The sequence below is a fragment of the Lissotriton helveticus genome, chromosome 1_1, assembly GCF_964261635.1.
Source record: "Lissotriton helveticus chromosome 1_1, aLisHel1.1, whole genome shotgun sequence".
NCBI lineage: Eukaryota > Metazoa > Chordata > Amphibia > Caudata > Salamandridae > Lissotriton > Lissotriton helveticus.
The window spans coordinates 310333371-310350894 of record NC_136057.1 but is presented as its reverse complement, the minus strand read 5'-3'; the positions used below and the strand labels follow the sequence as shown (position 1 = coordinate 310350894).

Sequence of the window (17524 nt, the reverse complement as noted above, 5' to 3'; positions counted from 1 at the left end):
AGGTGTCCTACGAATGGGAAAACTACCCCCTCGCCAATTCTGGCGACGGGGGTAGCATTCCACCCTTCTAGAGGGACACGACATGTATGGAACTGTGAACCCCGGTTAAAGTCAGACACAGCCTCAGCTCCACAAAATGGATGCTGCCACCACAGACACAAGTCTGGCCTCCTGCTGCTGGGAGTCCTTCCAGCAAGGGAGGCCTGGACAAAGGGTTTCCTGCCTTGGGAGGTGCTAGCACCACCACAGACAGGATTTTGTGTATTGAGGTAGGGAGGCCTGAAAGGAATGAGACCTGCCTGGGGCACACAAGGTGTCCTGTGCATACACCGGTTCAAACCAGTTGCTGGGGCATCCCTGCCCCAGCTCTGGCGCGAAACCGGACAAAGGATAGAGGGTGTAGCCACGCCCCTTCCTGGTCCCACCCAGGGGAGGGACCTAGTCAGTAGTGCAGCCCCCTTTAGGAGAATAAAGGTAGGAGCTGGTCCCATTCCAAATTAGATTAATCCTGAACTACTCTACAAGAAGAAACTCTGGACTTCGACGTTCTGCTCCACAGAAGACTGAAGAAATCTCCCTTGTGGGCAAGGAGTGTCCACCCTGCAACTGCAGGCACCATCAAGCGTCCAGCGGCTTCACTTTGTCGTCTTCCCTCGAGGATCCAGACTTCAGAGCCCGACGAGACCCGGATTCCCAGACCTCTCCGACCTCAACTCACATCTGCAGCAAAGCGGAGACCCGTGGGTCCGACGAGACACGTGGGACCGGCCATCTTGAAAGAAACTGCACTTCGCTTCCAGCACGACTCCCGAGGTAAACTCGACCAAGTGCTTTGGGGATTGAGAAGCCCCAGCCCAGCAGCTCCTGCACCGAAGATCAGCCCTCCAGCTTCCACGAGATCTGCGTGGGGCCCTTCTGCTTGTTTGCTGCTCGATGCGTTGTCTGGTCACTTGCTGGCTGGCTAGTGGCCTCCTAGACGACGAACTTTGAAAACTACACTGCTGGTCTGGTTGCTCCAGACTGGCCCTTGCTCCCTTCCAAAAGAGGAGCACCCTGGACCCTCCTGGTCCACTCCAGACGCCGTTTCCACTCACCGCGTGGGTTGCCTTTGCCAAGGCCTGTTGACTCCAGATCTGGATCCGACACCGCCGACAGCGAGAGCCTGCGTAGGACAGCTCGTGCCTCCATCCTGGTCGTCGAAGACACCTCCTGGTCCACGTGGCTGCCGAGACAAGCGTCCACTTTTCACCTGATCGCGACGACAGCCTCTAGTTCCTTCCTGGTTCCACTCCAGTCACTGGCTAGTGACTGTGAACATTGTCCCCTCTGCTTTCAGGTCTTCAGCATCTCTAATCCACCCTTGGATCACACCGAACATCTTCCTCCTGGTCGCCTGCAGCATCTTTTCCTCCAGGCTCCATAGACTTCAACGCCGGAACCCGACACGACTTTGCACCTATGCACCCGCAGCCCGTGGGTGAGGTAACAAGAGCATTTCGATGCTCAAGGGTAGATTGACTCACCTAGTGTCCAGTTCCACAGTCGTTTTAGTCCTAACTAGTCAGGATTGTCCGTACTCACCTTTTTCTTGAACTGTACTGTCCATAGACGTTGTTACGCATCTCGCGTGTGAGTTCACACTCTGCACATGCGTTCCATGGGCCTCCTATTACTTACCTAAAGATAGGGTAGCGTGGTCCCAACGATCCTACAGCCTCTGGACAGCTCCATTCCTTCTATCGAGTTCCTTATACCATTTACTTAGTATATGGTTTGCCGTGCCCCTAGGGCACCATTGTAATTTTGTGCAACTTATCGTATGTTTCCTATGAGATTGTCATGTGCTTAGCCCTCTGATCTCATAAAGAGTTCAGAGGTGTTTGTTATTAATAAATATATTGTTTATTTTCATAACAACCTGTGTGGTGTCCTTTCATCTGGTATTCAAGGGGTTATATTGTGGTAAAACAGCTGGCTTCACATGCCAAAAAAATTTAGCCTAAGACTGCTTTGTCCATGCTACCATTAGGATAGCTGGTCTATACGGTTGACTTACAACCAATCACCATAAGGGTTGTTTGGACTGATACAAGGTGATCACTAGAACTAGTGAGCATCATATATCAGGCCAACTTCTCACACCAGGCGTCAGACTGGATCCGGAACTTTTTTGCGTAGCAGTACCCATGCGCGTCGGTAGGCGTCGTCTGCGGCTCCGCGTCCGTCGTGGGCGCCGTGATGACGTCGTCGGAGTACTTAGACGCCGCCTCCGCATGCTGACGTCAGTTCTTATTTTTTCCGCGCCAGCAGCGCAGATCCGGAAAAAGTGGTACCGTAGTTACTTTTTGACTAACCTTTTTTGATCTTTTGATCTTCCTTTTTCGAAGACTTCGACTCCGAACGGTGCCGGTAGGGATGCCAGGTTTCAAGCCCTGTGAGGAGTGCGACCGACTGATGTTGGTCACCGACCCTCACCGTCGGTGTCTCCACTGCCTCGGCGTCTATCACGACAACAAGACCTGCTCCGACTGTCGGGCCCTGACTTCGAAAGCTAGGCGGGAGCCGTCCCGTAAACGGCTCGAACTCCGGCAGTCGGCCCCGTGCCGAGAACGGTCCTGGTCTGCAACGAGGGAGAGGGAGAGGAGCCATCGGAGCTCCGGGAGTCGACATCACTCCTTCTGGGTCGAAGTCGTCGGGTAAGCACAAGAAGTCGAAGAGACGTCATCGCTCCTCCGACTCCTCCTGACGCTCGCACGATGCGCCCGGTGGTTCTGGTGACACTGCCCACGCGGCTCCGTCTGAGTCGCAGGCGCCGCGTCCGGCCTCATACCCTCCGGTCCCTGGGCCTAACGCGACGCCGGAGGAGATCGAGCGGTTCCTCATGGCCATGAGGTCCCTCTCTCCTCCGACTGGCTCCGCGGCGCCTCCGGGTCCAGCGGACCCGTCTGGGGGCCTAGCGGGTCGGGGGTTTCGGTCCCGACGCCATCAGGTGCTTCGGCTCCGCCGCCGCCTTCGGGCCCGGCGCCGCAGGGCCCCACTGGATCCGGTTCCGGATCCGGGTCGCCGCCGGAGGACTTGACGACCTCCCCGGCGCCGACCCCCCAGGTGTCACCCCCGGCGACGCCCTCGGGCGGCGCCGTCCCCGATGCCTCCCTCGACCCGGCGCCGCTGGGCGCCGCTTCAGAAGCCGTTCGGAGAGTTTACTTTCCATGAACCGGCCCCATCATTTTCTGACCCTGAGTATCAGGAGATGGGTGATGAGGAGTATTGGGAGTGGTCTGAAGACCCTCTGACACGTGAATGTCAGTCCCAGGAGGACTGGACAGGTGAACTTGGAGATGCCAGTGATCTGGACACTTCGCCCGACACTGGCTTTGTCTCACCTCCTACCGTGGCTACGGAGGAGGGGGCAACCTATAGTGTGGTGTTGATGAGGGCAGCCAAGGCCTTGGGCCTTGAGCTCCCCGTAGCGTCCGTGAGGACTAACCTCCTCACTGAGGTCCTTAAGCCGCAGTCATGCTCAGCTGAGCCTCTGCTGCCGTTTAACGAGGCCTTGACCGACGTTCTTTTGGGCACGTAGATAGGAACGTGGCCAGACGCCACCTCCCGGCTCCGGGTGACCCATGTTTCCTGTCCACCCACCCCACCCCCGAGACCCTGGTCATCCAGGCCTCCAATTCCCAGAACGCATTCCCGTCGGCTCCGGGAATCCAAGAGGTATGAGCAGTACGGCAAAAAGATCTTCTCCTCCCTTAGTCTGGGACTGCGGTCTTCCAACACCGCATGCCTCTTGGGCCGCTACACCCACTCTCTGTGGGATACGGTTGCGGAAGTGCTGCCAGAGTGTCCGTTGGAGGTACGGGCCAAACTCTGCCAAGCCCTTGTGGAGGGCCGGGATGCAGCCAGATATCTATCCGGTGTGGGCTGGATACCACCGACTCACTAGGTAGAGGCGATGGCAACGACAGTCAGATGTCACGCCTGGTTGAGGTCCGCCAACTTTTCGGCCGATGTCCAAAACACACTGATGGACATGCCGTTTGATGGCCTTTTTGGCGACAAGGCAGACCATGCGCTTGAGCGCTTTAAGGACTCCAGGCCTTTCACTCCTTTCGTGGCCACGGAAGGGGTGTACCCACACGTGCTGCCAGCCACGGTCCGCAGGGTAATACCCATCGCGGTGGCGGCCGTGGAAACCGCCGTGGAGGCGGTCGGGGACAACGGCGAGGTCAGTCCACACCTTCCCCCGTAGCATCCACCTCACAACCCTCCTAGTCCGTGCTTTCAGGCCCATGTGACGCCAGTGGGGGGGCAGGGTTCGCCATCACCTCCTCCACTGGCGCACTGTCACGTCGGACAGGTGGGTGCTGCAAATCGTCCGAAGGGGCTACTCCCTCCCCTTCGAGGCGACCCCTCAGCCATGCCACCGCAGTACCACCGAGTATCGGGGGATCATTTGCGGCTTCTGCAGGAGGAAGTTACGGCCCTCTTGGCCAAGGGTGCTATCGAGCGCGTTCCTGGGCCAGAAGTAGGGTGTGGTTGTTACTCCCACTACTTTCTGGTACCCGAGAAGGGCAAAGGGGGCCTACGCCCTATCTTGGACCCAAGGAACGTCCACGGCTTCCTCTGGAAGGAGAAGTTCTAAATGCTGACACTGGCTCAGGTCTTAGCTGCCCTGGACCCAGGAGACTGGATGGTAGCATTGGACTTGCAGGACGCTTGTTTCCACATCCCCGTCCTGCCGGCCCACCGGCGCTACCTGCGGTTCACGGTTGGCCACGAGCACTTTCAGTATACCGTGCTCCCCTTCGGCCTTACCAGCGCCCCACGGGTGTTCACAAAGGTGATAGTGGTGGTCGCAGCTCATCTGCGCAGGTTAGGGGTTTCAGTCTTCCCCCTACCTCGACGACTGGTTGTTGAAGGCGGGCTCGCCCCAAACAGTCGTCAGCCACCTCCAGACGACAGCAGACCTCCTGCACCAGCTGGGGTTCTCCCTCAATGTGCCGAAGTCACACCTGTGCTCCACTCAGAAGCTCCTCTTCATCGGAGTGGTTCTGGACTCAGCGTGGTTTCGGGTTTATCCTCCCGAACAGCGGGTCCGGGATATTCAGGCTCGGATTCCACTATTTCAGCCTTTAACCCGGGTCTCGGTCAGGTTGACGCTGCGGCTTCTGGGGCTGATGGCCTCCTGCATCCTACTGGTGCATCACGCCAGGTGGCGGATGCGGGCTCTGCAGTGGGACCTGAAGTTTCAGTGGGCCCAGCATCAGAGCAACCTGTCCGACCACGTCCTGATCTCGGAGGGCACTGCGAGACAGCTGCAGTGGTAGCTCACGGACCGCGATTGGGTCAGCGGCAGATCCCTCTTCCTTCCCCAACCGGAGCACGTAGTTGTGACGGATGCGTCCCTCCAGGGCTGGGGAGGCCACATGGGAGAGGCGGAGATCAGAGGCATCTGGTCTCCGGCGGAGGCCCGGCTCCACATCAACCTTTTGGAGTTGCGGGCGATTTGTCTAGCACTGAAAGCATTCCTCCCCTCTGTCCGGGGGAGTGTAGTGCAGGTGTTCACGGACAACACCACCGCCATGTGGTACTGCAACAAACAGGGCGGGGTGGGGTCGTGGACCCTTTGCCAGGAGGCTCTGCGCCTCTGGCAGTGGCTGGAACGCCAGGGCGTGACCCTGGTGGCTCAACACCTGGCAGGTTCTCTGAACGCCAGGGCGGATGAGCTCAGCCGTCTGTGCATGATGGATCACGAATGGCGTCTGAACTCGGACGTGGCGCAAGGCCTCTTTCAGCGATGGGGAGAGCCTTGGTTAGATCTATTCGCCACCAAAGATAACGCGCAATGTCATCAATTCTGCGCGTTGGAATTTCCAAGGCGGCACTCGCTCGGAGACGCTTTTCGTCGCGAGTGGAGTTGTGGTCTATTGTACGCCTTTCCGCCTATACCACTTCTGCCCAGAGTGCTGAAGAAGATCAAGCGCGACCGGGCCTAAGTCATCCTTGTGGCTCCGGACTGGGCACGAAGGTACTGGTATCCAGAGCTACTCAGTATGTCAGTCGATCCCCCGGTTCGTCTGCCTCTTCAGGAGGATTTTCTGTCGCAGCAGCAGGGGACGGTCCTCCACCCGAACCTGTCCAGTCTCCACCTCCATGCTCTGAGATTGAGTGGCGACAGTTGAGGCCATTTGACTTGCCTCCTGAAGTCTGTAACGTCATTCTGGCAGCCAGGCGTCCCTCCACGAAGGTGGAACAGATTTGTGGCATGGTGCACAGCAAAGGCTGTGGATCCTCTTGCTGCCCCTCTCTCTGAGGTTCTTCTCTTCCTTCTTTCTCTTGCCCAGCACGGCTCTGCTCTGGGCACTATCAAGGGCTACCTTTCTGCCCTTTCAGCCTTTCTAAGGCTGTCTGATCAACCTTCTTTGTTCAAGTCCCCTATTGTAAATCGTTTTCTTAAAGGCATCACACACACGTTCCCTCCTGTTCCGTTTGTGATGCCTCAGTGGGACTTGAACCTTGTTCTTGCGTTTCTGATGTGCGCTCCCTTTTAAGCCACTTCACAACTGTCCCCTCCGCCTTCTTACTTTGAAGACTGCTTTCCTGGTTGCCATCACCTCTGCCAGGAGAGTGAGTGAGCTCCAGGCCCTTTCTTGTACTCCTCCTTTCCTTTCTGTCCTACCGGACAAGGTTGTGTTGCGTACTAAGTATCACCTTGCCAACCTTCTTCCCGCCACCGCATCCCTCTTAAGAGAAGAGCGGCTCCACCGTCTGGACCCAAAACGTGCGCTCTCATTCTATTTGGATCGCACACGCCAGTTCCGGGTGGATGACTAACTCTTTGTTGGTTATGTGGGTGCTAAGAAGGGACGGGTGGTGCACAAGAGGACCATCTCCCGGTGGATCATCTTGTGTATCCAGGCATGTTACTCCTTGGCTAAAAAGGAGCCCCCTGTTGGATTGCGGGCTCATTCCACCCGAGCTACGGCGACTACAACTGCCCTGGGCCGGGGAGTGCCCTTACAAGACATCTGTCAGGCAGCTACGTGGGCCTCTCTGCACACGTTTGCAAGACACTACTGCCTCGACAGCCAAGTCCGGAGGGATGGCTTCTTTGGCCGTTCTGTCCTCCAGGACTTTCTGGTGTGATTATTGGTTCGCAGACCCACCACCGGGGTTGGTATTGCTGGGGTATCTATTCTAAGGTAAGGAATCTATCACTAACGTGTCTCTTTCAAATGCACAAGTTACTACTTGTGTAACGATATATCTGTAAGAGACATTAGTTAGTGATAGATTCCTTACCGACCCACCCATCCTCCCCGTTCTGCGAACCGATATCTAGGGTTAGGGTTATCCCCTTTCAGGGCCCTAGTTTCAATGGCACCAGTGTTGGTTTTTAACATGGCTCAGCGCTTCTGGCGTGGAAAAGCTGTGTCTAAGAACTGACGTCAGCACGCGGAGGCGGCGTCTAAGTACTCGACGACGTCATCACGGCGCCGACGACGGACGCGGAGTCGTAGATGACGCCTACCGACGCGCAAGGGTACTGCTACGCAAAAAATTTCCGTATCCAGTCTGACGCCTGGGGATATTCTAAGGTAAGTAATCTATCACTAACTAATGTCTCTTACAGATATATCGTTACTCAAGTAGTAACTTGTACTTTAGTGCTTACGTTCCCTATATATTAAAGAACAGTAGATGTTCAGCTCCCAGGCTAATGTGCTGCATAGCTAAATACATATAAGGTCCCAAAGGTGAGATCGATTGCATTGCAAATGCTTGTTTCTGATGTTGATACTGAAGCTTGACCTCTACAACTTTAAGGAGCCGCTAAAAACCTGAGTCATTATGCCTAGAATGGAGAAAAGAGTTAAAAAGTCTGACTTTAGCCCTTCATGTATTAAGGCTCACGTCTCCCCAGACTCTCTGATGGTGCATACGGCCTGCAAACACACTGCTGTGCTGCTCAACCTGAAGGTGACTCCTCCCTAACCCTGATAAGATATCAAGTGCATAGATGTAGCAGGAAGGGAGGGATGCATTCCCAATTCAGTTCATTTCCTGTCACACTACAGCAGGGTTCAGTCGGAGCAAAATGAAGTTTTACTGCAACACATTTCAGGACGACTTAGGAAAACAAGAGGAGGAGATAGTTTCTGAGAGGAAAATCATCTTCAATGCCAGTATACATTGCACCCTCTCAACAGAGCTGGTACAGTTGCTAGAGAAGGAAATAGCTCCATTATACTCCGGCAGAGCTCTCCTGGCCTCTACATGTATCCAGCTTCATGCTAGAAGTTCAACAGCATCACACCAACCTGCCATTAGATGGGAACACCTCTTCGACCTGCGCAGTTGATGAGGTGCTTGAGAAAATCAAGACTGACCCCGACACGGACAAGATCCTGGGTGGCTTCCAGCCCCCGGTCACTAGGATCTCCTTCAGTGCATCATGTGTCAGGCAAAAAGTGGGGGGTTAACCATTCAAAAAGGAGCACTTTCTTACAACATCCTGCAGAGTGATCAAATGGAAATGTTCTGAGAGGATTCTCTGTTGAGAGACAAAAGACTGAGGATTGGTTTATGGGAGCCATGTGCACATCCCTAATCCTTTGCTGGTCTGGGGCCTACTCCAGTCTCTGCTAAAGGAGTATTTCTCAGCACAATGTTCACAGCGAGCAGATCGTTGGGAGCTTCTTTCATTGATCAGGGCCAGCACCCATTGTTTACTGCAGTGGTGGAACAGTAACAATCTGTTGCAGGGAGGACCTTGATGGAGCCCATTCTGCAGGTGCTCAGGTGCATCACTCACAAGTTTGAGGATACATAGTCTAGACAGGATAGCCCAGTGTCTGTGGCCACCTCATAAATGAGGTCTTCACTTCAACCATCTCTAACTTTTAGCCATCCAGCTAGCTGTGAAGCATTTCGCTATGATGTCCAAGGTAAGGTATTCCAGGTGTGAGGAGAAGTGTGGCTCACTGGTTAGAGGAGGCAGACCTGGAAGCAGAGGTCAGCCCGGGACCAGGGTTCAATTCCCGGCTCGGCGGGGTCTTGAGTCCTAAAATGTCCATGGACTCGACAATTCTCGCTCCGGTGCCTACTCGATTCACGGGTTCACACTCTGCGACTCTGGGCAATAGCTTGCTTAATCTCCACAACGGCCCCTCGCGGCGGGATGCCTGGCTTTCACCTTGCGGATACCCTGCCGGGGTTAACTCACAGGGGAATACCAGGACGGGTTCCCTAAGCAAGCGCTTAGAAACCGCTTGGTGATTTGCGCTATATAAATTCCTGTACATTTACATTTACAACACCATCTTGAGCACCATGTAGTGTCTCCACAAGCCGGACAACACACATTCCTTGCTGCTCTTTTAGGAAAGTACCCCATTAGGCATTGTTACCCCCCCGCTTTTTGCCTTTGAATGTGCACGAAGTTCCTGCTAACCAAGTCCCCAGTGCCTGTGTTCTTTTCCAAAACTGTACCTTTGTTTCCACAATTGTCTCACATCAGGCCACATTAAGTCTCTTGTAAAAGATGCCAGTGGTACCAAGGGCATTGTGACGAGAGGGTCTCTAAGGGTTGCAGCATGTATTGTGCCACCCTAAGAGAGCCCTCACCAAACACATGCTCCCTTCCACCGAAGCCTGTGTTTTGGTGCAGATAAAAGTAATGAGTCGGCCCAGCACACATCCCTGTGTGCCAGGCCTACCAGCCTTGCAAGAGGCATAGGTAAGTCACCCCCTACAGCAGTATGGCAGGGTGCAGTATACATCATGTGAGCGCATTGCTTCGTGAGCAGATGTGCCCATATGGTGTCGAAGTCTATTCTTAGACATAAATGCAAAGTGAAGCCATACTGAGTACATGGGCATGGACCTGGTCACTACGAGTTCCACAGCTCCATGATGGCTTCACCGAATTCCAAGTTGTTTGGTACCAAACATCTCAGATTAATGAGCCCACACTGATGACTGTGCTGGATCCATCAATAAATGCTTTCAGAGGGCACCTCAGAGGTGCCCTCTGAATAATCTACCAACCTATTAGTGTGTGCCTGACTGGTCTGCACCAGCCTGCCACCTCTAGACTTGTTTCTGATCCCTGAGGCGGGAGCCATTTGCTCTTATGGGTTGGAAACCAAGCGTGCTCTGGGTGGAGGTGCTTCACACCTACCACCAAGCAGGAACAGCATTGAAAGGCGGAGAGCGTCAGGCTTCCTGTCCTTTGTCATTCTGACCAGGGCCTCTCCAGCTAGTGGTGATGCCTGCCCCCTGACCAAGCCCCACTTTTTGCTGCCAGGTCGGCGGGAAAATTAGTAAGCAGGAGAGGTGTGTCCCCTCTCAGCCAGTGCCACCCCTAAAGTGCCTTGAGCTTAAGTGAACCCTCTCCTTTCAAAATCCTCCATATTGTTTGAGATTTCTAGCCATATGCTTAGAGCTGTGCCCCCTCCCTAAAGGAAGTGGACATACAAAGGGTGTAGGCACCCTAAAGTTAAGGACCCCATTGACTACCATTTTCTAACCCCCGTAACGCCACTAAATTGAGTATTTAGGGGCACCCCCGAACCTTAATCCTTAGATGATAGGCGACCTACAAGGAAGAGGAGAAAGCCATGCAGCAGCTAAAACTAAAGCCACGAATTGACTTGGCTGCAGCCCTACCGGCCTGTCTGCTGCCCTCAAAGACCCTGCTGAAGAACAGTGACTCGTCCCGGAGCCCAACGAACTCCAGAACCCTGGGAGGACAGCCCACCTTTTAAAAAGACTCATAATCTCCCGCAGATTGCGGAGCTGTCCAGAAGAAAACCAATCTTTAAGACAAAGTGCTCTGCTTGTGCAACAGCAAAACGGACTACATCTTCACCAGACGCTCACCGCCCGAATTCAGTGGCCCACCACTCCAGCAAATGTTCCCCAACGATTTAGAGCAAGAACTCACTGTGGGTTTATCCCCGTCTTACTCCACGTCGATGCCTGCAGCCTCTGCATGACAACCGCGACCTGCACCGTTAAGCTGACTTCCGACGCAAAAGGATACCCCGGCACCTGGCGCCTGTGGGCTTGGGAAGGTCTACAAACAGTGGCCCATCACTCCAGCACACCCCATCTTACGTGTGCAGCTTTAGGTTTCTTTGTTCCAGCCTCCTGGCCTGAGCCTGCAGGCCTTTTCTGAGTTTTCGATTCACCATTTGTTTGCATCCGGCGCCCGGCTCTGTGTTGACCCTCTGCAACCGGTTGCTCCTGTGCCGCTGAGGGTGTAAATTTGGTGCTGCCTTTAGGGCCCCCGTGCTTACTTTATCCCCCGGAGACTGCTTTACCAAAACCGTTCAAGTACCACTTCGATTGCCCTCTTTCTCCATTGGACAACACTGGCACCAGATCTCAAGTTTGACCTCTACACCCAGCAGCCCAGTGCCACTGGTGGTGCAGTGAAGTCACTTAACTGAACCTTGCCTGGTACTGATTCTTCAGCCAAAAGGTCAATATCATAAATCGTTTACTTACCCACATATTGCTGATGTGTTTCCTTATATAGGATAACCTTGTATTAATCAAAAATGCAGTGTGTCCACTTCTTACATTGAAAAAAGTAATATTGCAAAACACATTTTACTGCAACATAGTACCTTTTGGTTCTACAAAATAAATATACTAAAAGTAACATTTTTACTAACTATTGGTCTCTGATTTAGTCATTGACAGTATGTAATCATTTCTTGCCTCTGTGTGTACATCAAATGCTTAGCACTGCCCTCTGATAAGCCTAACTGCTCGTCCACACAACCAGATAAGAGAGCATTAGTATTATCTTCTTTAGCCTCTGTAAGCCTCTGGGGAGCCACTGTACTCTGTTCACAGTATACGTTACTGTGGTATACTATTTAGAGCCAGCTTCCGACAGTGTATCACAGGATAATTGTTGCCAATAATATGATTGTAAATCTGAGATGTTAAGTTACAGTTAACGGGTACTCAGGGTATCCTTCAATCGTTTGTTTTGTTAATCTAATTTGCCCTCTTTGCCTTGGTTAGATTTCTTGCTTGCTTCATTTGTTGCTTTTTAGGTTTATTCTTTTAATATTTTATTTTACAGTCCCGTCGACAAATCAACAGAGTCCCTCAGTATAGGAAATGGTGAAAGTCTACAACAGGTAAGCAAGCCATTATTTTTGCATTTGGTACTTGATCTGTTCACACCTAGTAGCTGAGTGCTGGCAAGACTGACAATAGTGACTATATGATCTAGAAAGAAGATGGACATCTAAGCTAAAGTCATGGTTATCTACCCTATCATTAAAGCGGTCTTGTAGAAGGACTGAAATTTATGCCCGTGGTGTTCCGGAGTTGGGAATGGGGTGGCGGGGTGGGGGTCTAAAAAAGAGAAAAAGATGTGAATGTGGTGTGAGAATATAAATACCCTTTGGCTGTTACATCAGAACCTGATTCAGTAATGCAGTTCAGAGATCCCTAACTGCATGTAGGAAGGTAGGATCCTTCTGGATGGTTACCCCCACTTTTTGCTTGGTGTTTTTATGTTTTTTGACTTGTCTGATGGGATCCCCTAATCAGGATCCCAGTCTCTGTGCTTCCTCCCTAAATTGGATATGGTGAGTATGCTCCAGATTGGCTACTGGTGTACCCTTGTGAGTCCCTATTATATGGTACTAAAGTGCCCAGGGCATAGGTACACCAGGTGTCTCCCATGGGCTGAAGGATGTATTATGCCACCCATGAGAGACCACTCCAATTGTGAATACAGGCCTGCCATTGCAGCCTTTGTAAGCTGGTGCTAGTACCACTTACAAGAGATATACGTTTCCTTATATATGAGGTCACTGCACTTAAAACTTAAGAGTCACACCTAAGGCAGGCCTTTCAATCCTGAAGGCAGGGTGCTCGGTTCTAAGTGTGAAGGTGTCCCTGCATGAGCAGGACACCCCTACAGCCTTTGGCGTCCATTCTCCCGGGTTGTAAGTGCATCAGCCATTACAACAATATATAGAGTGGCCATGCGTCATTACGCGATGACCAGCTCTAAATTGCCTGTAACGAACCCTGTTGTGTTTGGTATCAAACATGTTGGAATCATAAACCCCACACGGTAAACGGTGTAGGAGGTATGATTCCATGCACTGTAAAGCTCCTCTGGGATGCCCTCAGTACTCCCGGTACCACTCTTCTAGACCCAGACAGCAAACTATGGCTGCTGCCGACCAGGGACACAATTTTGCCCTCCTGGTGCTGAGCCAAGCTCGAGCAGGGGAAGGCAGGACAATAGGTGTCCTGTCACAGGGAGATGTGACCACCTCCCAGACGGGACTTAATGTATTGGGGCAGGGTGGGGGCACTGGCCAGCGCCACTCAAACTGCTTGAATGGCACATTTGGTGCTCTCTTTGCATACTCCAGTTCAAACCAGTTCATGGAGCTGTTGACTCCTGCTCTGCTGCGAAACTGGACAAAGGACATGGAAGTATCCTCCCCACTGTCCATCCCCTCCTCTGGGCGGGACCCCAGAATTGTTCCAACCCTTTCCTTCTTGTACTTCAGGGCTTACCTGTGGGTGGGTCCCTGGATTCGTCTTGGGACAAGATTCAGATCAAACGCCACTTTAACTTTGACCGCCTGGACAACGCAGGACTTCGTGTTGGGAAACAAGACTGCAACTGGGAAGACTCCTGCTGCTCCTGGTCTCGTCATCCTGCAAGTCTGCTGCAATGTCTGTGCCTGTGCTCCATACAGGTTTTTCACAAGGTCTGTGGACATCCAAGGCACCCGAAGAAATCTACCCTGTGCAGGCACCGCAACACAGCGGACCGGTCTGCTGTTCCTAAGCTCCCTAAGGCTCCAAAAGGTTCAGCAACACAGATGGTGGTTCTGCAACCCTCTTGAGACATGTACTATCTTCCTAGCAAGTTGGAGGTCCGTATCACTCGTCGGAACCGCTGGAGCAGTACCCCTGTGCACTGCATCGACTTGCCGTTTCCAAGGCTTGTTGGCTCTCTCCTCCAAAGATCTTAGGGCTTCAAGAAGCTCCAGCTCCAAGCTTCTTCTGCAGCCAAGATCTCTATCTGGACCGCATCCTATGCACTGTGGGCCTTCCTCCTTTGGCAAGCTCTTGAGGTCCTCTTGCGACTCCTGTGCCTCCGGCCTATAGGTCCTTTTGAGGGTCTTCTTTGCCTTCAGTGGGCTCCCCTGCTTAATGTGGCCTGCTCGGACTTACCTGCTCGTGTTGAGCCACTTGGACCTTGCTGGTCCCGACACTGTACCCTTTTCAACAACTATTTTGTTTGTCACTGCTAAGGCTTGTTGGTGCCCCTGCTGGACACTGACCCCATGGCTTTCGACATCCGATGTGGGACAGCTTGTGAACTCCTGGTCTTTCTCTGCGTCGCCTTGTCCGTACAGCTGCAACTTCAAGTGCACCGTTAAATTCACCTGCATCTCTGACATTGGTGGGCATTCGTGTTCCGTGCCTCCTGGTCACTCCAGAGTGGCATAGACTATTTCACCACTCATCCTGATTGTATTGTCAGTAACTGTTGATAATTAATACCTATTTTTATAACTGCACTGTGATTCTTTTCCACTTAACCTATACCATAAGACTAAGTACGTAAGTCTTCTGGAAAAGTTCCTGTCGTTAATTATTGATGATTGTGTGACAAGCACAGTGATCTTGTCATAGCTGCATTAGAAGTGTAAAACCAGTTTGGATCTATATACCTGTAAATCACCGGTCTGATTGCCACTCTCTGTGACTACGAATGACTTCTTCTAAATTGCCATCTCATATTACCAGATTGCACAGCATTACCTGACATTATGCAGGACCAGATTGAAAGTGAGATTGATTCTTATATGGCTAAATGAGCAGCTTTATAATTATTTCTGTGCCAGTTGTTATTTGAAAGGTCTTGAACCTCGCTACTCTTATTATTTCTACCTTGGAAACTCGACATATTTTGCTCAAACATAGCATCCGGTTCCATGGAAACCGTACTTAAGCGTAGTGAAGCTGAGTGTGGGGGTCTCTGGGAGCCATGCATGAGGTGCTTGGCCTTTCTTAGCTCATGATGATTTTTAATGATCAGAAGTAGATTGTACTACGGACAAGATTGGAGACCCCTGCTCTATAGTATTATGCAAATGAAAAAACTACTTAGAAGGGCAACTAGAATCATTCTACTAACATTCAACGTGTCTTGGAAGCATGGCCATCCTCTTTCTCTCTACACTATCAAAAATGTACCACACACCTAAGATTAGTAACAAACGGGTAAATATTGAAACAGTGCAACCATTAGCATCCCTGTGCCATATAATAATATGCCAACATAGCCCATTTTTATATATCTGCACCTACACAGCAAAGATCAAATGTACACCACACACTTATACGAACCGGACTGATGCTGACAAAGTTGTTCAGATCAGAAAGTTAACATTAAGTGTTAGAGAATGAACATGTACAGATTGTAAAAGTGCACAACAAAAGCATATTTCAATAATTTATTTGTAGAACTGCACATTAAGTTCATTTTAAAAACAAATCTAGCAACTTTGACTTAGTGTTGATAATAGCAGTCCCTAGTTATCTCCCAGTTATTTTTCATACACCAAATCCAATTGGTTGTGGGAGACATTATTAGATTGCATAATAAGACCATCTATTTACGGTGTTCGCAGAGGCCAAAAAACTAAGCTGGGAAACTGTCATGTAGCACTGCGTTTAGTACTGTAAACAATACGCATTATCATTTATTACCTTAAGAAATCTGGTAGGAGGTTGCAGAAACAGTGCGTGAATATGGATGAATGGGCTCTAGCGGAGGAATGTCCCATTGCTTTAGATGTATGGAATTTGGCCTAAACTGTGTGAACACTGAAAAGGATGAAGTATCACACAGCAGTGCTCTTGTTTAATAAAAAATGGCTCTCGAGTGTGAGAAAGTTCTCAAAACCTGCACCAAAAGTATGAATTAAGATCTGAAATCTTACTCTGCCCTAGTGACTGAATGTCTGGAGTAATGTGAAAAGATTAATATAGTTATTCTAAAAAAACATACTTGTGTAACCAGAACTTGGTAAAAGAGGACTGTCTGCTCTCTTCTGGCACATTAAATCCCTACTATTTCTTAAGGTCCTGAGTGGTAACAGAACATTAATTATGGGCTACAGAGGAAGCGGCCAGGACCCACAGATGTGGTGTTAACACTCTGCTTGACCAGCAAGCTCCAAAGAATTGTAGTTCTGGTGGGGGAGACCGCTATCACAGGAGGCTGTTCTAAAAAGATAGTGTTGCTGCAGCAATGACACTGCAGCAACCCAAATTGTAACAAGAGCAGGACAGCAAAAACTTGTAAAGTAGTAACTGTGCAAAAGATGAGTGGTACTACAGGGGTGACTCCATTTTGCTGGTGTAGACAACCGCATAATAAGGGCTGCTGGAATACAGTCTTATTGTGCTGTGGTGCTGTGTGTGGAGCGTGCTATGAAAAATTAACCACCCAGCAAGAAATAATCACACAACCTATAGTATGGTGGAGAAGCAAACATGAAGAAAGCTGATGAAGCAGCAGCAGCTACGCACCCTGGTACTGGTGACACAGGAGTCAAAAGGGCAGAATGACCGCAATGGGTTCAAGTTTTGAAAAAGCCAGATGAGCTGAAGAAAGCTTAAGCTATGGTAAGAGACATGATTGGAAAAGGGTATAGGAGAAGTTGATTGGTCTAGTGCCTCAACAAAGAAAAGAGGGGCAAAGTTGCTACTACTGGGACATGAATGAGCAGTATGAACCGCGAGGTGCATGCCTATTCGAACATCTAAGATAGCATCTCCATTGCTGCTCACTCTGGACAGTAGGTGGGGAATTAAGAATGTTGTAAAAATGGTGCATATATGGTTCATAGGTTTTTCATCAGTGACTATAAAAATCTAAAGCTCTGTGGTATACCAAGGACATGGATTGGAAAACACATTTTTTTTTATACTGAGGCAGCATGATTATTTCTAGTGCAGCTTTGTCCTACATGGTTAAGAGTTAGGACATACTGGAGACTGTTTCTGATTGATTCCACCTTTAGGTCATGTGGCCATTATAGGCCTACACTGGATTTTTTGGGATACCAAGTCAGTTGACTCTTCATGAAATGTAAATTCTTCACTCTGTTTGCTTTGTCATCCATTTCCTAATAAACACTTCTCCGACTTGATCATCAAAAATCCTTACCATTCCAGTCCTACCTCCTTCCTCCATTCCTAGTTTCCTGCGTGGTGAATGCTGCAGGTGCTTATGTTTTAATTTTCCATTACAAATGAAAAATGGTTTACCTTTTTCTGCAACTCTCAAACAGACTGCAAAATTCACTGAAGGATATGCACTGGAGATGGATATTTATCCCCGTAGGAAGGTAGCTCTTTATTGTATTGTAATTGCATTTATATAGCGCTTACTACCCCGGACGAGGCATTGAAGAGCTTTTTCGGCAAATAGCACACTATCCTGGAG

General features: G+C 50.7%; 1 protein-coding gene across 9 annotated transcripts in view; it reads left to right on the top strand.

Annotated features, from left to right (window-relative positions):
* The window catches only part of CNOT4 (CCR4-NOT transcription complex subunit 4), a 681024-nt gene that overhangs the window by 336462 nt on the left and 327038 nt on the right, over positions 1 to 17524 (top strand). For all 9 annotated transcript variants that reach the window (XM_078671728.1, XM_078671694.1, XM_078671703.1 and 6 more), the window contains one exon: positions 12107 to 12164. In XM_078671728.1, coding sequence (XP_078527854.1) covers positions 12107 to 12164 — 58 coding nt within the window. The remainder of the gene's footprint in view (positions 1 to 12106; positions 12165 to 17524) is intronic.